Source organism: Paramormyrops kingsleyae, chromosome 2, assembly GCF_048594095.1.
Source record: "Paramormyrops kingsleyae isolate MSU_618 chromosome 2, PKINGS_0.4, whole genome shotgun sequence".
NCBI lineage: Eukaryota > Metazoa > Chordata > Actinopteri > Osteoglossiformes > Mormyridae > Paramormyrops > Paramormyrops kingsleyae.
This window is the reverse complement of record NC_132798.1, coordinates 16199689-16220728: the sequence shown is the minus strand read 5'-3', so window position 1 is coordinate 16220728 and position 21040 is coordinate 16199689. Positions and strand designations below refer to the sequence as shown.

Here is a 21040-nt window from a genome sequence, read left to right as displayed (position 1 = left end):
ATTTCTCTAACCATAACAGAGCATGCTTCCAGTCGTCCCCCAGCTGAGGCTCTGGTACAGCCATGCCTATTCCTGGTGCTGGGGGTGTTGATTTTTAGTCCATCTGAGCTATTCAGTAATTAGGGTGGAGTGGGATACTAATTATTTCATATCATTCAAGACATATGACAGAAATCAAGTCATTTTAAGACCTGCAGTATATTTGTCACACTAAATGAAGAAACTGTTATAAGCATTTGTCATAGTAACTGCAGTCTGTTTGATTTTAAGCTCATAAAATATTCCCTGTTTTATCTCGCATTAATTTTCTAGAGTACAAAAAACTGTCTTCGATTTAACTAATTATGAATTAATAATAATAATAAGAATTTTAAAGGGTAAACCAAATATATTTAGTAATTTTATATCCGTCTTGTAAATGCGCCTTGACAGCAAATTCATTTAATGGAAGCAGAAAATTATTTTTCAGCTATTGTGTTCAGTTGAACAAGGTTTTGATTAAAATCTAAAGTATTGAACTTGGACATTTTGTTTAATTTAAATAGCCTTGCGCTGCTGTTAGCTGTGGTTAGGAGGCTGGCTGGCCTGAAACGGGACTCGTTACGGGTCTGGTTACCTCATTCCTGCCCTTGTCTCCGCAGACCGGACCTGATGGACAACTACCTAGCCTTGGTTCTGTCTGCCTTCATCAGCAGCGGACTCCTGGAGGTACCGACCATGTCTCTCAGGATGAATAATAGCTGAAAGTAAAATAGTGACCTCTTCTATTTTACCAGTGTGCACAGATGCTTGGTTTTACATGGTTTTGGGGGAAAATCTGGGGATTTAATAATAAAGCGTTCACCCATATATATATATATATATATATATATATATATATATATATATATATATTTTTTTTTAATATAATTATTAGTTTTTCAAATTAAAAACTTATTAGCGGCGTTTGCTGCAGCTCAGCCTTGAGATTTATGCTCAAACTGAAATGCCCCTCCCCCACCCAGGGCCTGGTGGAGGTCATCACCAGCAGTGATGATCACATCTCCGTGCGGGCCACCATTCTCCTGGGGCAGCTTCTGCACATGGTACTGCTGTCTGCTCCCCGAGCTCCTATGTGGTTGTGTTTCGTGGTCGCGATTCCTGCTGCTTGTGGTGGGGTTATATCCTGGGGGTGATTATCGTGTGAACTTCCCCCTGACTGCCTCTTTCTCTCTCCCTCCCCCCCCCCCTTCTCTCTCAGGCCAACACCATCCTCCCTCACTCACACAGTCACCATCTGCACTGCCTGCCCACCCTCATGAACATGGCAGCCTCGTTCGACATCTTGCAGGAGAAGAGACTGTGAGTGCTCCGTTCCTGTGCGCTTGCCCCGGCCTCGTGCTCCACATACGCCTCTCGGGAAGAGGCCATTTTTAGTGCCTATTCGCATACGTGACAGATACCTTCTACAGGTTCATCACGTTCTGCTCCAATAACACTAACCCTCTTCTAGCACCTCTGTTTGATCTCCAGCTCGCTGCTGGACCCTAGTGGTTAAAAGGCACCTTTAAGGTGGAGAATTCCAATGTGGCCGTTACTAGCTGAACCTTACGATGGCCGCCTTCTGGTCTCCGTGCTTCAGACGGGCAAGCGCTGCAGTCAACTACCTGAAACGCTTCCATGAGAAGAAGAAGCGTGGGCCCAAGCCTCACAGCCTATACCTGGACCACATCATCCGCAAAGCCATGGTGGTCCACAGCCGGCGAGAGCAGCACCACCGCGTCCAGAAGGACGTTTCCATCATCAAGGTGCTTCTAGCCTTGCCATTCACCCATATTATATTAACTTATTTGTCCAGAGTCTGTATCTGTAACTCCAACATGGTTGTGTGTGCAGGACACAGAGGAAGCTCTTCTCATGAACATACGTGACAGTCATATCCTCAACCACAAGCAGAACCTGGAGTGGAACTGGGTACTGATCGCCACCATCCTGAAGGTACAACAGCCTGACCTACTGGCCTGTGGTTTGGGGGTGTCATGTGACGTTCAGATAAAACAGCTGCTGCAGAGATGATCCCCGATCATGTGATCTCTGTTGGGGAGGGGGTTGGGGGGGGGAGCAGATTTTAAGCCTTGTGGGATTGGATTTTGTATGTTACAACTGAGTACATTTCTTGGGATAAATGTACACTGTTCTTAATCTGTTCTTCTCCACAGTGGCCAAATGTGAACCTACGGAACAAAGATGAACAGATGCACAAGTAAGAGATGCTCTCATCTGCAGGGGGAGTTCATGCGAGATAGAGCTCTGTGTGTCGCTGCTGAATTATGGTGTAGATGCCAGATAAAGTGTGCTGTTTGTTACATTTCCGGAGAGTTCTATTCAGGCGTTCTTCATAAAATTGAAGTGGTTTGGTGATAAGTGATCTTGTTTGGGAATATAATGTCGCAATAATTACTCAATGGTATTTCTAGGTTTCACTATTAATGTCTTCTAGAGTCCCAACATAAATTTTACAAGCAAAATATTACATTCAAGCTTGGTACATTCAGGGATACCATCTCTTCCAAGTATAAAACCTGTGTTTTTGCTCTCGGGGTGTTGGTCGGGTGATGTTGTCACATGACTGCCCTGTGGGGGTCACATGACTGCCCCCCTGTGGCAGGTTTGTGCGCCGGCTGCTGTACTTCTTCAAGCCCAGTAGTAAGCTGTTTGCCAGCCTGGACCTGGAGCACAACAAGGCGAGGCAGCTGACTGTGGCCGGGTGCCAGTTCATCGAGTTCCTGCTGGAGTCAGATGAGGTGAGGTGGAGTGGGGGGGGTGGGGCTGGGGCTCGTGTTTCACAGACGCATACGGTCCCGTGTGCGCTCACATTCCCTTGCCACGCTGGGCGGCCTTCCCGCTAATTGCAGCGCTGCAGGTCACACTTTGTAAGCGCGATGGCTGCCGGTGTTCGCCATGAGGATGGCTTGGCCCCGTATTTCTCTCTCCAGCTTGGGAATCCTTGCGCTTTCTGGTACGGTTTTACGATGGGTCTGCCAGCCGCTCGGCCTGAGAGCCCCAAAGGAGTCTGTCTCCTCTCCCCTGTTTCCTTTGTTCTTGTTGTTTTTTTTATTTCTGCAGAGATTTATAGCCCCGTATCACATTAAAGGCATTCTTGTTATATCTCTTAGGAACCATGTTAAAAAAAGACTGTTAAAAAACAGGCAAAGAATTAAACTGCTGTACAGGCACATGCATATGTGTTTAAGTTTCCGACTTAACATTCCGACCCCCACGCCCCCAGGATGGGCAGACCTATCTGGAGGAGCTGGTGAGGGACATCGAGCAGTGGCTGTCCTGCTCCTCCGGACTCAAGCCGGACCGCAGTCTCCAGAGCAATGGCCTGCTGACCACACTCAGCCAACATTACTTTCTCTTCCTGGGCACGCTGTCTGCCAACCCCAGCGGTGTCAAGATGCTGGAGAAGTGCAATGTCTTCCAGTGGTGAGTCTCCCCCTGGTGGAAGGGAGGTCTTCCAACAATTGCAGCCATTAACAATATGTACGGTCTTTGTAATCCTGCTCCTTCATGTTTAAGACCGAGCTGGGCCTCCGGGTCGGCACTTTGAAGACTCTGTTCTCTCTCCCCCCCCCCAGCCTCCTTAACCTGTGCTCGCTGAAGAACCAGGACACTCTGTTGAAGTTGACGGTGTCCACGTTGGACTACAGCCGCGACGGCCTGGCTCGAGTCATTCTGTCCAAGATCCTCACGGCGTCCACAGACGTAAGTCTGCGCTGGTTGCCTGGTTACCGTCACGCGGACGATCGGGCAGCTTTTCCTGAGGGACCTGTCAGCCTTTTCCTACCTTTGTCAAACAGTCTGGGATCAACATTCAGCTCTGGCATCCACTTATTTACTTTAATATTAATGTGTGACAGGTGTGGCATTTCTCAGGAAATATCTGCTTCCTTGGAAACAAACTTGTTACTGTGTTACCACAATGCATGCACCATATTAAATATACTCTTACATCTTGTGGTGTCATGTAACCATTTTTGGAGTCTTGCCAGATTCCCTAGAGTTATGAGAAACGTTTCTTCCCCTGTCATTATGACTGTTGTGATCTAAATGTCACAGTATTACAGTAGGTCTGTTTCTTAATGTTGCTTGCATCAAAACATGGCCCAAGTTGTCTACTCATATATAATGATACCCCCTTGCTCCCTCTTGTGGTGTATTTCAGAACTGCAGGTTGTATTCCACCAAGCATCTGCGAGTACTTCTGCGTGCCAATGTGGAATTCTTCAGCAACTGGGGCATCGAGCTGCTGGTCACACAGCTGCATGACCGCAGCAAGGCCGTCTCCATGGAGGCACTGGACATCCTAGATGAGGCCTGTGAGGACAAGGTGAGGTCATATCTTATAATGTGGGGAAAAAGGCATTTTTTTGTTTTTATTAATCTGCATGGAAAGATTCTGACAGGTTATAGAGTCGACTGTTCACCCTTCTTCATTTTTGCTGACTTTGTTCAGTTCATAACTAGCCTAGAAGTTATTTGAGCTGATGTCCCAGGAGTTGCTCATATTATATTGAGTGGTAATACTGAAACTGCTTTTAGTGAAGTCCTTAAAGGTCATTGCCATGATGTGACATCACCCCGTGGTTTGAATGGGGTTACTATCATTAAGGAAAACTAAAAGTATAAGAAAACAACATTTTAATCTTTTTTTTAAGTACAACCAAATAAACTATAAATGTTGCTGAAATGAAGTAAAACCAAACCTCAATATTTTCTGTTACTGTTTTTAATATTTAGCTAAAGTATTGATTTGTTTTTAATGACTGTTATTAATTACTGATACATGTTTTGTCCATTTTAAGGACATTGGTACATAATGGCTATTTAGGTAGGATTCTCTAAAGACCTACAGTTTCAGTTTAAGTTGAAAATAATATAAAAATAAAAACTAAAATAAAAAAAAAATCAAAACCATAATATCACTGGCTCTGACCTGTCCCTCTTGTGGCACCCCCTCCAGGCCAACCTCCATGCCCTCATCCAGATGAAACCTGCCCTCACCCACCTGGGTGACAAGGGAGTCCTGCTGCTCCTACGGTAAAATGCATGCTGGGATACCAGTGCATGCTGATAATATTTCAAGTTTTTTAAGGGATATCCTGATCTACATTTTTGGTACTCTGATCCATGCAATATTTTTATCTTCTGATTCTGAATACCAATCTGATCATTTAAATAGATATTCAAGTGTACATACAGTAGGCTTTGATGCAGTCTTCATTTGAGGAAGCCTCACAATATTGCAGTTTTCTTCCTTATGATGTTTCTGCAAGTGTCTAATTAGATTTGTTGTATTAAACGACAGTCTTCATCTTCTCAAAGAGATGGCATGGTAACCATTGCAGGTAGCTGTAGGCTGACTGAGTTTCCATCCACTTTCTGAAACCTCTCGATCCCAACTGGGGTCGCGGGGGGGACCGGAGCCTATCCCGGGAACAATGTCCCGATCTCGGGACTTTTAAACCCCCTGCCCAATTCCTACGGTTGATGTTCTCTTGTTGGCCACTGCATCTGTTTGCTTGAATGGGCACAGGCGGGAACCAACCCAGAGCAGTCGGCAACACACCGTAGGGCACACACACCCGCACACCCACACACCAACAGGGCCAATTTAGACTCACCAATCAACCTATCCTGCACACTTTTGGACCGTGGGAGGAAACCGGAGCCCGCAGTGAAAACCCACACGAACACGGGGAGAGCGTGTGAACTCCACACGGAAAGGACCCGGGACCAAACCCAGGACCTTCTTGTTGTCAGGCAGCAGCGCTAACCACTGCACCACCACGCCACCCGACTGAGTTTCCATTTTAAAGAGTTTCCTCGTGGCTGAAATCTCAATAGATCGTAGTTTTTCAGCCATCTGCCTCAGGCTTCCTGTAGCATGTTGATAGAATCTTACAATCTACACAACTGACAAATTGGGAGGACGCGGCCCTTTGGATCTCGCTGTTGCAGCCGATGCTGATCAATTAAAAAAATGCCTGAATCAGCCTCGATTCCACTCTTTGATATGGTCGGCGTCAGAAGAGCATCCGTCATTCCAAGTCACGAACAAGGTCATATTAACTGCACTTAATTCTGCTCTTACTCACAGTATGGATGTCTTTCGCTAAGCATTCTCTAAGCTGCAGATTGAGACTGTAGTATAGACTTGTCATCTGAGTGTTTGAGTGTCTGTTCATTGGCTGCTGGTGTCCTTAAGACAGCTGACAGCTTGTACATGGCTTGTGTGTATCTGCGTGACCCATCTCTCCTGCTGGCCCACAGGTTCCTGTCCATTCCAAAGGGCTTCTCCTACCTCAGCCAGAGGGGCTACGTCAACCGTCAGCTTGAGAAGTGGCAGAAGGTGAGTCGGCTCATGACTTTTAAACCCTCTGCCCCACTCCCACGGTTGATGGTCTCTTGTTGGCTACTGTATCTGTTTGCTTGAATCGTGGACGATTCCGGCTAGCATGAATGCTGGGAATCCTTTATGGGAATCCGCTGCTATTCAGCCAAAATGTGGGTTTGTGATGAGATTCTGTAGTAGTCGGTGACGTTCGCTGCCAGGAACTGAAATCAAATAGCGCTTTATAGTGTAAAATGAGCTGTTTCCTCTTCCCCATGTTTCCTGGCACATAGAATAAGAAATCTATTTTTATTTTTCACCTTTTGCAGCAGCAGGATTCAGGGGAAATGTAGAGTACAAACTGGAAGCGGGAAGGATGGGCTCCGGCCTTTATTGTCAGTGTGGGGATCTGTCAGTGTTCCTGTAAAATATAGATTAGCAATGTTTTGGGAAATCGGGCAAAATACAAGCAGTTTTTTTACTCCCTGCAAAGTGACGCATCTTCTGGTGAAAGTGCAGGCTCATCCGCAGTGTTATGTGAATAAATAAAAAATAAACTTTATTTTGTTGCATGTCTAAGAAGGCTTGCTTACCTGCGTCTGACCACAGGAATACAACCTGAAGTATGTGGATCTGGTGGAGGACCAGCTGAACGAAGCTCTCACCACGTATCGCAAACCTGTTGATGGGGACAACTACGTCCGCCGAAGCAACCAAAGGTGAGAGCTGGTCAGCCGGACTGGACGTTCTCACTGGCCACTTAGGGTGCCATCTTAGCAGGCCAATTTCGCTCTGGTATCACATGAGCTTTGACCGATACTGCTGGCCTTAATCCTTTTCCTCTATCTTCTAGGTTACAAAGACCAAACGTTTACCTTCCTGTGCACTTGTATGCTCAGCTGGTCCACGATAAGACGGGGTGCCACTTGCTGGAAGCTCAGGTACCGGGCAGGTGTCTGGCTAATAAATGACGTCAACTAATTTCTAGCTTTGTCCCTTAACTGACCCCTGACCTCCCCCCTACCCCTGTCCAGAACGTGGTTCCAGATCTGAGCTACACAGTTCGCTCCCCGACTCTAGATAACTGGGAAGGCGTTAAGCATCTGAAGGCGGCACTCTGGGCCTTGGTGAGTGCATCAATGTGCACCTGTGCGTGTGTGGTAGTGAGCATGGTCAGACGTGAGTATAAGTGCTCAGGATCTAGTGCTGAGAAAGGACCCCCCCTTTGTTTCCAGGGTAACATCGGCTCCTCCAACTGGGGTTTGAACCTGCTCCAGGAGGAAAATGTGATCCCAGACATTGTGGCTCTGGCCCATCACTGCGAGGTCCTGTCCATCCGCGGGTAACTTCTCTGCTTCCTGCTCTGAATGCTCCTGGGTGTCTGCCTCGCTCCCGTCAGCCATCTTGGATCTTTGCCTGTTGTCGTCCCGTGGTCTTTCATTAGGACTGATCCCTCTTTGTTTCCCGGCAGCACCTGCCTGTACGTCCTGGGCCTCATCTCCAAGACCAAGCAGGGCTGCGAAGTTCTGAAGCAGCAGGGCTGGGATGCGGTGCGGCATAGCCGGCGGCAGCCTTGGCCCGTGGTGCCAGACGAGGTGGAGCGCCAGTCACCCAGCGAGCTGTCCTCGGTGCCCAGCTCGCTCAGCCTGAACTCCGAGTCCACCGGCTCGCGGCACAACAGCGAGAGCGAGTCCACGCAGCCCGGTGAGCCAGCGGGTCGACCCAACCGTGCTGCACACCCCGGGACATCCAGTGGGTGATCCAGAAGCGGGGACTGGCACCAGCAGGAGGTGGAAGCCGAGAGAATCCTGCAGAACAAAGAGTGCCCGTCCGCCCATGTAAAACCAGATCTGGTGGTAGTTGGTCGTTATATCTGTACTGGGACCAGCATGATGGAAGGAATGGGCCTAATTTACTGGTGATGGTCACTCTGGTTTGGGAACTAATCTGTGACTCTTGGTTTCAGGCTTCTACATCCTTGATGATGAAAAGTGTGACTTGCTGGGCCTGCCGGAGGAGCTCCCGCTGTACATGCGCTCCAAGCCCCAGAAGGACCGCGGCCCTTTCACTCTGTTGCCGTCAGGCAGCTCGGTGCGGCGGCGCCTGCTTAGCACTCTCACCCTGCCCAGTAAGAAGCTCCGAGGTACTGGCGATCCCAAGGCTGGCAAGCAGGGGGCTCCACGGCGCAGCCGCACCATCACGGAGCCGTCCGACATCTCTCCTGTCTACAATGGCGGCCGCCTGGCCACTAGCCCGTCCGTCAGCGTGGAGACGTCCTTTCTGGGCTGCCGGGACGATCGGGTGGGCGGGACTGCCATCCTAGAGGTGGAGTCTAAGCTGGGTAGGGGTGGGGCCGAGAGTCACCGGGAACCCGGTAGCCGCGAGCGATTGGCTGGAGATGGCTCCTCCTCCTCGTCCTCAGGAGGGGGCGGGGCCCAGTTCAAGAGCCGCAGCCAGAGTTTCAACACGGACACGACGACCAGCGGCATCAGCTCCATGAGCTCGAGCCCGTCCCGCGAGACAGTGGCCGGCGTGGATTCGTCGGCGGGTGACACAGACTGCGTCAGCCTGGACACGGTGATCAGCGCGCGCACAGTGCGGACGTTGTGCTCGCTTACGCCACAGTCCAACCACCTGCCACTGTCCAAGTCTAGTTCGGCATCACTGGTGCCGCCTGGCTCCGCCCACACGCTGCCACGCCGAGCCCAGTCACTCAAGTCACCCTCGGTGTCGGCCATCCGCAGCCTGGCGGACTGCAGCTTTGCATACACCAGCCCGCGGGACGCACTAGGCTATGCCACGCTCAAGCGGCTGCAGCAGCAGCGCATCCACCCGTCGCTGTCGCACAGCGAAGCACTGGCCTCCCCCGCCAAGGACGTGCTCTTCACCGACACCATCACCATGAAGGCCGGCAGCCTGGACTCCAGGCTCACACCCCGCAGGTGAGCATCACTCCTCTTGGCTCCACCTTCCAAGGAGCCTTGTAGTCGTAGGTAGCGATGGCCAAACTGGAGCTCAGAGACCCAGAGTGGGCGGGATTACAATGTGCTGTCAATCACTGCCGACAGACCAATCTCGTCTTGTGATAATCGCACTGCCTTGTGGGACAGTCTCCTATTCTCTGTTGCTCTAATTAAATAATAGGTTATTAAGAACTGACAGATATAATGGGGGCTCAGGGTTCAGTTAAGCTCTGAGAAGGTCTAACAGCACAGAAGCAGTGTAGCTTGAAATCCAAATGCACAGAGACGAACCCACAAGCCTTTTAGCAGTGATACCCAGTCCAGTCCTCAGGGTCCCACGGACAGTCTGTATGTATGTATGTATGTATGTATGTATGTATGTATGTATGTATGTATGTATGTATGTATGTATGTATGTATGTATGTATGTATGTATGTATGTATGTATGTATGTATGTATGTATGTATGTATGTATGTATGTATGTATGTATGTATGTATGTATGTATGTATGTATGTATGTATGTATGTATGTATGTATGTATGTATGTATGTATGTATGTATGTATGTATGTATGTATGTATGTATGTATGTATGTATGTATGTATGTATGTATGTATGTATGTATGTATGTATGTATGTATGTATGTATGTATGTATGTATGTATGTATGTATGTATGTATGTATGTATGTATGTATGTATGTATGTATGTATGTATGTATGTATGTATGTATGTATGTATGTATGTATGTATGTATGTATGTATGTATGTATGTATGTATGTATGTATGTATGTATGTATGTATGTATGTATGTATGTATGTATGTATGTATGTATGTATGTATGTATGTATGTATGTATGTATGTATGTATGTATGTATGTATGTATGTATGTATGTATGTATGTATGTATGTATGTATGTATGTATGTATGTATGTATGTATGTATGTATGTATGTATGTATGTATGTATGTATGTATGTATGTATGTATGTATGTATGTATGTATGTATGTATGTATGTATGTATGTATGTATGTATGTATGTATGTATGTATGTATGTATGTATGTATGTATGTATGTATGTATGTATGTATGTATGTATGTATGTATGTATGTATGTATGTATGTATGTATGTATGTATGTATGTATGTATGTATGTATGTATGTGGCATGTCTTACAGGAAGAAGGGAGGGAGCAAAAATCGGTGCATTTCCACTGGCATACAGGAACCGACCTGTACCCCATCTGTCCCGTGAAGAAAGTCTAGTTACAGCGCGGTTCCAGGTCACTTCGGTTTTCCATTGCAGAAGGGTCGGCTCGGTTGAGGCGTTGCTTGGTAAAAGAGACATTCATGTGAAACCGAAAAGGTCCTTATTTACTGCTTACATGGTGTGCATCATGATTTACTATGTGCAATTGTTATTATCTTACTGTGTGCTAATTTTCACTAGCACGTCTGTGAGAATTGTCATGTTATGCGAGTGTCAAACGCTAATGGAATTAACATTTGCTTGCGTAAGTTTACATTATGAATCCAATCTGTTCAGTACTTTTCAAGTAGGAGGTTGGACATTTTCAAGTTCCAACTTTTCGGGAATGGATCGCGTTGTGCGATCCTACTAATAATGAACATCTATCCATTTTCTGTAACAACTTATCCTATTCAGGGTCAAAGGGGGTCCGGAGCCTGTCCCGATGCTAATGGGCTCAAGGCAGGGAACAACTCAGGATGGGGTACCAACTCATCGCAGGGCACACTCACACACCATTCACTCACACACCATTCACTCACAGAGGCACCTACGGGCAATTTGGTAACTCAAGTTAACCTGAGCATGTTTTTGGACTGTTGGAAACTGGAGTAGCTGGAGGAAACCCCACAATGATACTGGGAGAACTCCACACACATGGAGCCATAGCGAAGACTTGAACGTTGGTCTCAGATGTGTTAGGCAACAGTGCTCGGTTCTTGATGGCAGTGAAAAAGCGCCAAATGTGGAACATCTGCGGGTCCCCGTGGACTGGATTGGGAAACACTGCATTTAGGTATCAACCTTCAGACATCAGAGAGCCGATCGTCTCTGTAAAGTCGGGTTGCGGATGTTGCTCCCCTTGTCTTTGTCCTTTGGGTTCCTCCTAAAGCTCCATCTCATCCTCACAGTTGTGGTGGATGTGGTGTAAACGGGCAGGTTTGAGGTTTCAGACTTGGTCGAACCGGAGGATGAGGTGGGCGTTACCCAATCTGCCGCCTCAGTGTGGGACCCCTGCCAATAAATACCCTGGCAGGATGTAAACCGAAAGTCTCACCCGAAAGCCGAGCTTGCCAGTGTCGCAATGCACTTTTTTTGTTTGTTTTTATTTTTTTTGTATTTCCTATGCCTTTCTTGCAAACAGCGTGCTCTTCACTTCAGAGGAAGCTGGGGTTGAAAGATCTTCGACATTGCGGTCAGGCAGCTGTGATGACTGCTGGTATCAATGGCAATAACTGTCAGTCATGATCTTCCTCAGGATTGTTCGGGAGGCTTTCGTTTGTGGATGCTCCCCCTAAATCGGCACGTGTGTGTGGGGTCTCCTCAAGGGAAGGGGGAGCGTCCCCTACACATTTTCCAGGGGGGGCTAGTCTAAATCCCATGTTCTTCTCTCTACCAAAGGTCACCCTATTGCCTCCAGCAATGATCTGGAAGTAATCTACTGTTTTTGGTGCCCCTCCCCCCCACCTTCCCCCAGGTTTTTGCTAAAGAGATTCAGCTGTTCTGGCCCAATGAGGTCTCGTTGCAAGACCAGGTCCCTCCTTCCACGGTGCGTGTTCATCTCCAGGGACCGTCCCATCCCCTCCCTTGCCATTTTCCTCAACCCCCCCCCCAATATCTGAGCTGAGGGAAAATATCTGTCCTGCCTCTAGACCCTGCCTACCCCGTGCCTCTTCCCATCCCACCCCAACAGACAGAGCGTAGTCTAGCACCCAAACACTATTTGCATAGGGCGGGGGGTTGCATTTCCTAGATCAACTTGTTTTTACTTTGGCATCTGAATGGATGCCAGTTCAGTCCAAAATTGATCCCTCTCACCTAGTCACTAGCAGGTTGAGGTGAAGTTATCAGCCAAAAACTGCAGATGACCCAAACCGCGTTGAACCACGTCCACCCACATGAACGTGGTGTAAGATAGACCCCCATTCTGGGTGCCACAGAGGATGAAACTTCCCAGACGTGCCTATTGGCCCATAAGCTGGGCGTGCTGTTCCTTTGCCCTATCGCTAGCGGCGTTGGAGCAGGAACAGCACTGTGCTGGTAGAAGGGGCTCTGGAGTCATGAAGGTCCCCCATCGAATCCTGGTTTAAGGAATCCCTCACTCCCCATCCCCCTCCTCCTGCATAAGCTGCCTGGCTTCCCATCTGCCCCCCCCCCCCCCCCCCGTCTGCCTGGCTGTCCGTTTTGCCGTTGTGTTACTCTACCAGGCGTCCCGGCTGTAGCCCTTCCCTGTCTCTGGTGAATACTGGAGATGTATGCTCCTCTGGACCCCGTCAGGCCGTAGGTCCTGGATGTGGTTGGACAGTAGTAATTCTGGATCCTGGAGTTGACTTCTGCTGTACCCTGTTGGAGCCTTTGGCCTAGTTCGTCTCTCTTGACCTCATCTCCCGCCTTTCCTCCCTCTTCACTCAACCCCCAGGTTCCTCAAGGCTCTGAGCTTCGCCTCTCTGGACAAAGAGGAGCTCCTAAGCCCCATCAGCCAGACCACCCTGCACCGGTCCTGTTCTGTACGCTCTATGGTCTCCAATGCCACCTTTGGGTGCAACGATGACTACATCGGCCTGGCTCTGCCCATGGACGTCAACGACATGTTTCAGGTGTGGCCCTGGGCCCCTGATAATCTTGCATGTTGCTTGAAAGTAGCAGAACAACAAGGGGGGGGTGTTAGCCACCAATCAGTATTGAGGCCCTGCCATGTCTTCCAGGTGAAGGAGACCCCGTACTTTAAGCAGAGCACAAGCCCACCGTCTGAGGACAAGAGTCCCAAATTCTTCTTTGGAGATGCGGACGGTAAAGACCCCAGCTGTGTGTTTTGTGCTCCTGGTGCAGCCAGGTCTGCTGGCCCGCTTGGGGACATTCCAGATCAGTATCCGAACCCCAATAGCTTGTGAAATAAAATGAGAAGATTTATTGAGGAATACCAAGTTATGAGCACAAATATGATGAATGATTATGTAAATGATCAGTCAGTCAGTCAGTTTTATTTACCACGTATACCATTATAGCCAATACAGTGTCTTGAAGGGCTTGGTTACCCAACTCCAAGACTGAAACAAAGAGCATTAATGTAAATAAACAATCCTAAATCACCATGAATAGTGTGCAATCAGCAGTAACGTAGATGTTATTTTAGGAAGACTTACGATGTGTTTGCTACATCCTATATCTTATGTCTGTGTCAGAAATTGCGTGCGTGTGTGTATGTGTATATGTTAATCCTGAGGCCCCTCCCCCTCAGGTCCCCGGTCAGGCGCCCCCCCTCCACTGCGCCCCCAGATCAGCATCACGGAGCTGGTGAGTGGCAGCCGTGCCGGGCTGGATGAGGAGACGGGCCTGCAGGATCATCGCGACGACAACTGTCTGTACTGCGTGGCCATCCAGGTGCTGGGAGGCTACGCCCACAGCCAGGCCGACACCCCCCACAACCGCACGGGTGAGAGCCATGGGCAAGTCAGGGCCTGACGAATGAATACAGTCAGAGTGAATGTGCAGTCTACATTACAGTCTTACTGTTATTCGGATTGTCATTTGCTTCAATTGACTTATTTAGGTTGAAGATTAACACAAGCATACATATGAGGGTGACATGGTGGTGCAGTGGTTAGCACTGTTTCCTCATACCTCTTGGACCAAGGTTCGAGTCTCCGCCATGGCTCCATGTGTGTGGAGTTTGCATGTTCTCCCCATGTCGTTGTGGGGTTTCCTCTGGGTACTCCAGTTTCCACCTACAGTCCAAAAACATGCTGAGGTGTGAATGGAGTGTGAGTGAATGGAGTGTGAGTGAATGGAGTGTGAGTGAATGGAGTGTGAGTGAATGGAGTGTGAGTGAATGGAGTGTGAGTGAATGGAGTGTGAGTGTGCCCTGCAATGGGTTTGCGTGCTGCCCTGGGTTATTTCCTGGCTTGCGCCCATAACTTCAAAGACAGGCTTCGGGCTCCCGCGACTCTGCTTAGGAAAAACAGGTATAGACGATGGACACTTTATGGACAGAAGTATTGAGACACCCAGCCATTACACCTACAGGAACTTTTATGACATCCCATTCCATAGACATCCATCCAAATCCATAAGCATCAATATGGAGTTGGTTCCCCCTTTGCAGCTATAACAGCTGCCACTCTTCTGGGGAGGCTTTCCACAAGATTTTGGAGTGTGTCTGTGGGAATTTCTGCCCATTCATCCAGAAGAGCATTTGTGAGGTCAGGCACTGATGTTGGACGTGAAGGCCTGGCTCGTGATCTCCATTCTAGTTCATCCCAAAGGTGTTCCATGGGGTTGAGGTCAGAGCTCTGTGCGGGCCAGTCAAGTTCTTCCACATCAAACACCCAACCATGTCTTTGGTCACCTAACTTTGAGCACTGGGCACATTTGTGCTGGAACAGAAAAGGGCCTTTCTCTAAACTGTTCCCACAAAGTTGGAAGCATAGAATTGTCCGAAATGTAAGCTGAAGCATTAAGAGTTCCCTTCACTGGAATTAAGGGGCCTAGTCCAACCCCTGAAAAACAACCCCATACCGTTATCCCTTCTTCACAAAACTTTATGTTTGGCACAATGCAGTCAGGTAGGTACTCCTGGCATCCTCCAAACCCAGAGTCCTTCACACTGCCAGACAGAGAAGCGTGATTCGTCACTCCACGGAACACATTTTCACTGCTCCAGAGTCAAGTGGCAGTGTGCTTTACACCACGCCATCCGACGCTTGGTATTGCACTTGGAGATGTGAGGCTCGCATGCAGCAGCTCGACCACGGAAGTCCGATCCATGAATCTCCCGGTGCAGAGTTTTGTGCTGAAGTTAATGCCAGAGGAAGTTTGGAACTCTGCAGTTATAGAGTCAGGAGCACGTTGATGACTTGTGCACTACGCAGCTCCGCGCTTAGTTACTTTACTCCCACTTCATGGCTGAGTTTCTGTTGTTCCTAAATGCTTCTACTTTGCAATAATTCCATGTACAGTTGAACGTGGAACATACAGCATGGAAGAAATTTCACAAACTGACTTATTGCGAAGTTTGTATCCTATGACAGCACCACACTTGAATTCACTGAGCTCTTTAGAACGACCCATTCTTTCACAACTGTTTGTAAACCTGACTGTATGTCTAGGTGCTTGATTTTATACACCTGTGGCAATGAGTCTGAATTCAGTGATGAAGAGGTGTGCCCCAATACTTTTGTCCATATAAAGTATATATAAATATGTACGAATATATATTACACGTGTGCTTCGTTCAATGAGGGCTGTTTGGATTTGTGTTCTTCTGGGTGGGGGCTTCGTCCTTTTGCTAAATGGTAAATCCATGTGACCTTCCCTCTGACAGACTTCCCCGACGTGCCGTACTCTGATTGGTGCAGCCAGCCCATCCATAGCCACCTGGAGGTCACGGCCCAGTCCAAGTTCTCCGGCATCTCCGGCTGCAGCGACATGTCCCAGGGCTCTGGGTGTGGCACGCCCAACGCCCAGCTGGTCTTGGGTGAGGAAAGACTGGGGATGGGGGGGCTTGTGGGCGGGGCTGGATGGGGCTTGTGGGCAGGGCTATAGTGATGTTGTATGTGTGTGTGTGTGGGCGGGAGGGGGCTGGAATCTGAGGGTTATCTGCCACTTCTGCTTCCCCAGGCGGAAAGCCCATTTCGGAGGACGCGCCAGCCTGCCGCGCCCTGCTGCGGAAGGAGGTGCTTCGGCTGGTGGTGAATCTCAGCTCCTCTGTGGGCACCAAGGGCCATGAGACGGGCTTGCTGACGTGAGCGTCGCCGCACCCCTCTGCCTGAGCTGGTGGGTCCGACCCGACTCCGCTGATGGCTGACCCGCCTCCTCTCCTCCTCTGCAGGATCAAAGAGAAGTTCCCGTACGCCTTCGACGACGTCTGCCTGTACTCGGAGGTGTCCCACCTGCTGGCTCACTGCGTGTTCCGCCTGGCCTCCCGCCGCTTCATCCAGGAGCTCTTCCAGGACGTCCAGTTCACCCCGGTGCTCACCTCCAGCCTACTGCTTTACTGCTTTACCACATTACAGTGAAAAACGCGTATTTTTATTACTGCTTTACCACATTACAGTGAAAAACGCGTACCGCCGTCATTGCGAGGCTTTTACCGCCAGCCGGCACTGCTAGCGTGGCTTTCACATTACTCTCTGGGGTGATTCAGATATAGGTTGCCTTTTTCTGCTCGGTGAGATGAGAAAGATTAGTTTAACGTGTGTGATGTTACAATGGTAACAGTACAGCATGGTATATTTTCTGTATATAGTCCTCAGTGCTGTGATACTGTTACTATAGTAGCAGTACAGCATGGTGTATTTTCTGTATATAGTACTTAGTGCTGTGATATTGTTTCACCACGCTGTACTGTTACCATAGTATTTTCTGTATGTAGTACTTAGTGCTGTGATGCTGTTACTATGGTAACAGTACAGCATGGTGTATTTTCTGTATATAGTACTTAGTGCTGTGATACTGTTCCCTCAGGGTCTCAGCGGCTCCACAGGTGGCTTATGGATTGATTGTAGGGACCCAAAGTACCCCTCTGCCCCCCCCTCTCTCTTCAGCTCTCATCTCTCTGTCTGTCCCCTCCCTCTGTCCCCCTTCCTTTCTTGAGCTCTCTCCATCTCTTACTCTGTCCCCCCTCTCTCTGCCTGCCCCCCCACCCACCCTGCAGTTGTCTGACAGTGTATCTTCTTTTCTTGCTTGCAGATGTATGAGGAAGCTGATGTTGTCCTTAGCAGTCCAAAGCACGCTGCTGCCAACTCGTCGGAATGCTGATCGTCCTGCACCTTTCTGTGACTGCACTTGGACTCCTACATTGCAAGCCCCAGATCCCACCTCCCCAACTCACGTGGAGCGGGCCGTACCTCAGACAGAGCGGACGTGGGATTGGCGGGAGTTTCTCGGAATGTCCTCTGCCTGCGCGCTCTGGTCCGCGTCCTGACTGGGTTTCGCGGGCAGCTGCATCTTTCACTGAACATCCCTCCCTGCTGGCGTGTACAGCTTGGACTCTGGTAATGAAAGTGACCCGGGTGCATGGACCACATGGAGGGCCTCGAACCGGGAACTGTCTGGTGTCAGCTTTCCGCCGTGGTTTTCTAGTTTCTCGTTCTGTGAGTGAGCATCCTGTAACCGGAAAAAATGACAAACGTGCGCTGTTCCCCCCCGCCTGCCTCCCCTCACCCCGCCGGGTACCCATCCCCTCGCTGTGTAACACTAACGAGCTGCCATTAACTGGGAACTCCGTTCCCATATACGGTGATGGGAGGCAGGACCTAACACCGCCTGTCATGTGATCAAACAGAAACACTGTACAGTATTTCTTTTCCTCTACTGTTCTCTTTTCACATTGTTCAGCCAATCAGGTGTCAGAGTCGTGGGCCCTCCCTGTCTCCCCTTGGGGGGCGGAGCTGGAGGCGATGGCGATGGCGTAATGGAAGCGCGAGGTGGTGCCAGCTTCCTGTTGTGTTTTACGTCAGTTTCCCCTTTTTTGTTGCTGTTTTTATTCTCTGCTCTTCAGGTTGGGGGAGGGGGGCAAATTTGCAAGCCAAATTTCCTAATTAAGTTGTGGGAAATGCACAGGGAATGAAATGGATGCAGAAAAAGCAGTGGAACCATTTGGGTTTGGGCATCCATCTCCTTGGGCAGGTTGGGTCTGTGTGTGTCAGTGTGTGCACATGCGTGTATGTATGTATAGATGCAAGTACATACCTGCCATGTGTGTGTGTGTGTGTGTCGTCTGTGTATGTGTGTGTGTGAGAGAATTCTTGCATTTTTACCCTCCATATTCCTCTGGACTGGTGTAAGATCTTGGCTGCGTTTGGTCTCAGCGGCTCTGGTCCGTCCAGCTGGCTCGTTGTTAATACAGCTCCAGGAACATTTGAGTGGAATCACACGGAGCTTAAGGTGACATTTGTTATATTATTCCTGAAACGGTCTGCATTACGTCGTCCTTAAAGAGCAAAGCAGTTCAGAGGAGACACAAGGACAGTGGGTCTTCACCTCAGTGGCTGGACCGTCATGCTTAAATCACTTTAATTTTATAGTTTTTTTTTTTTTTCTTGTTTTTTTAAGAAAGATTTTTGTATTTTCTTTGGATCCCATGGATGGAACATAGAACCGTTCAGCAGAATTGTAATTTATTGTAGTATCTAATGAATTTCCGAGTCACCGGTACTTCCTGCGTCTGTCTGGGTTTCTGTGACGTGCCGTTTCTGTCCCAGACCTTCTTGCCACATCTTCCTGCCCAGGATCATTGCTGGCACCACCTGTGACCGCCGCTTCCTCCTGTGCAGAAAAAAGATGGCCGCTGTGCATCTTCACCAACCCGGGATCATGACCACGTGAACTGGGATGTTCTTGGAAAACCCATTGGATCTGTTACCGTGGTGATGTTGCCTAAGAGCAGTTCGGCATACCCGCCCATCCTGGCCTTGGTTGACCATATTATCACTTAAGGAATTCGTTTGGGATGGTTATACTGGATTTACGGGGCCCTGATATGGGTTTCCTTGGTATTCCCTAAGTGGCTGGCTGCTTTTTGTGAGGAGGATCCGGCAGTGGCATTAGAAAATTAAAGCCAAAAGGGAGGGGCTGGACGCATCGCGCTGATTGGACGCTTGCTGCCATGTGACTGCAGAATGAGCCCGGAGGGAGTCTATCCTGGCTGAGCAGAAGAGGAAAGCTCTTCCCCTTTTTTCCTGATTGGTGCTGAAGTGTACAGATAGCATGTGCTGACTGCATGGTAGATCTTGGTTCAATTGACCCATTTTAAATGTGTTTACTTTTTTTAACATTTTATTCTTCCTGAAACCTTTAATTAATTGTTCCCATGAATGGTGAATATCATTTGGGAATATGACAGTAACTTTAAAAGAAGAACAGAAATACATGAATATGTAATATTCAGAATTCAGTTTCCATCCATTTCTAGCCGAGGCCAGGAGAGGGCTTGGTAATCGCTTTAGTATTGGGGAAAAAACGCCCCCCTTCTTTATTTGGTTATTTTATTGTTATTTTTGTTAATATGCTGCTACACATGAGGGTTTGTAGTGAGTATTTGTAGATCTCTGAAGGGATGTTGGATGTGATTTAATATCTGTACCATAACTGAATGAGAGAGAAAGATGAAAAAAAACTATTTATATTTTTTCCTTAAAATATTTCATGAAGCTGTGTATAATTTAATTTGTTTTGTTTTTGCCCAAGTTGTGGTTTTCCTTGTAAAATAAAATGTGTATAGTACATTTTGGGGCATTAAAAATCCCCAGAAGCATACAATCTTATTAAAGGGTAACAATGTTAATAAAATAAACGTCAACTTCCCAGAATCCCTTGTGCAGCCCATTTTGCTTCTGCTGGTGGAGAGCTGACTGCTGTTTGGCTTTGCCTGTGCTCTGTACTGGTCACGGCATTTTAAAGGGTGCAGTCCATCCATCCATCCATCATCTAGATGCTTATCCTGGTCAGGGTTGGGGAGCACTGGAGCTTATCTCAGGCAGAGCCTTACTGGGATGCTGGTCCATCCCTGAGCACATACCTGCTCTCACGACATGCGTGTCTCAGGGCTGCGGGGGAAACTTCCGTGACGTGAGGAGAACATGCAAACTCCACAGACGTGGCAGTCGTGCGCAGAATGCCTCCCCTCCTCTGTGTCCTGAAATGACTTCTTTGTATTTGAGAAGAATCTTTATATATTGGTACAGATGTCTGCAGGAAGCAAAAACTGCTGACAAATATGGAGAAAGTGCAGAGATCATAGAGCACAGATAAAGGTTAGGGCCCCTTTATAGGCGCCCCTGTTGTGTGTGGGGAGTTTGTGGGCTCTATGGTTTCCTGGAAGTTTCCTCCACAGTTTAAAGAATATGAAGCTCAGTTAACTTTACTAAGGTGATGTCAGTCAGACTGCTCCTTATAGCACTGCACAAAGTTAATGATGCTTTCAGGAACATTTTACCAGAAGAAAGATGGTACCGGGTGTATCAAGGGAAGTAACTTGACCTGTCCTATTTAAAGGGAAAAAGCTGGTTCTGGTACTTGCCACACTTGGCGGGTGGGTATATGCCCTCAGAACACCACTTGACACTGAGTCCAAACCGGACTACCTTAACGCTGATGCCAGACTTCCTATTAAGACTGACAGGTTGCGAAATGGCCTTCAGTTCCTTTCCGCTTTGTGTTTGTCTAGTAGTGTGGCTAGTATTGCGTCAGATTTTGTTTGTTTCCCTCTTTAATGTTTCCTTTCGTTTAAGAGCTTCTGTTCTTCACAGCAGCAGGACCATCGCAATGAATGTACAGACGTCTACCAGGTCTATGACCGTCATGGTAACCCCTTTCCCCAGTACCATTGCATTGTGAGGTCTCCTTCTGCCAACTTATTATTGAAACGTTAAGCAAATCTTGCCTGCTGGCTGACGCATGGCCCTGTTTCACAACGCAGATGGAAGTACGGATGCAAGTATCTTC

General features: G+C 48.3%; 1 protein-coding gene across 3 annotated transcripts in view; it reads left to right on the top strand.

The window, feature by feature from the left end:
* The window catches only part of LOC111856584 (rapamycin-insensitive companion of mTOR-like), a 30865-nt gene extending 10960 nt beyond the window's left edge, over positions 1 to 19905 (top strand). The window contains exons 15-40 of one of the 3 annotated variants that reach the window (XM_072706617.1): positions 642 to 708; positions 1005 to 1085; positions 1241 to 1341; positions 1622 to 1787; positions 1876 to 1977; positions 2199 to 2242; positions 2648 to 2783; positions 3269 to 3468; positions 3621 to 3747; positions 4208 to 4372; positions 5006 to 5082; positions 6316 to 6394; positions 6986 to 7095; positions 7230 to 7317; positions 7411 to 7503; positions 7612 to 7718; positions 7848 to 8080; positions 8343 to 9318; positions 12075 to 12146; positions 13017 to 13194; positions 13303 to 13387; positions 13836 to 14030; positions 15918 to 16070; positions 16214 to 16337; positions 16425 to 16563; positions 17285 to 19905. In XM_072706617.1, the coding sequence (XP_072562718.1) occupies positions 642 to 708; positions 1005 to 1085; positions 1241 to 1341; positions 1622 to 1787; positions 1876 to 1977; positions 2199 to 2242; positions 2648 to 2783; positions 3269 to 3468; positions 3621 to 3747; positions 4208 to 4372; positions 5006 to 5082; positions 6316 to 6394; positions 6986 to 7095; positions 7230 to 7317; positions 7411 to 7503; positions 7612 to 7718; positions 7848 to 8080; positions 8343 to 9318; positions 12075 to 12146; positions 13017 to 13194; positions 13303 to 13387; positions 13836 to 14030; positions 15918 to 16070; positions 16214 to 16337; positions 16425 to 16563; positions 17285 to 17353 (3967 nt within the window). In that variant the 3' untranslated portion in view covers positions 17354 to 19905. Of the gene's footprint in view, positions 1 to 641; positions 709 to 1004; positions 1086 to 1240; positions 1342 to 1621; positions 1788 to 1875; positions 1978 to 2198; positions 2243 to 2647; positions 2784 to 3268; positions 3469 to 3620; positions 3748 to 4207; positions 4373 to 5005; positions 5083 to 6315; positions 6395 to 6985; positions 7096 to 7229; positions 7318 to 7410; positions 7719 to 7847; positions 8081 to 8342; positions 9319 to 12074; positions 12147 to 13016; positions 13195 to 13302; positions 13388 to 13835; positions 14031 to 15917; positions 16071 to 16213; positions 16338 to 16424; positions 16564 to 17284 lie in introns of all 3 variants that reach the window. The other 2 variants (XM_072706618.1, XM_072706616.1) reach the window with 2 other exon arrangements.
* The last annotated feature ends 1135 nt before the right edge of the window (positions 19906 to 21040 follow it).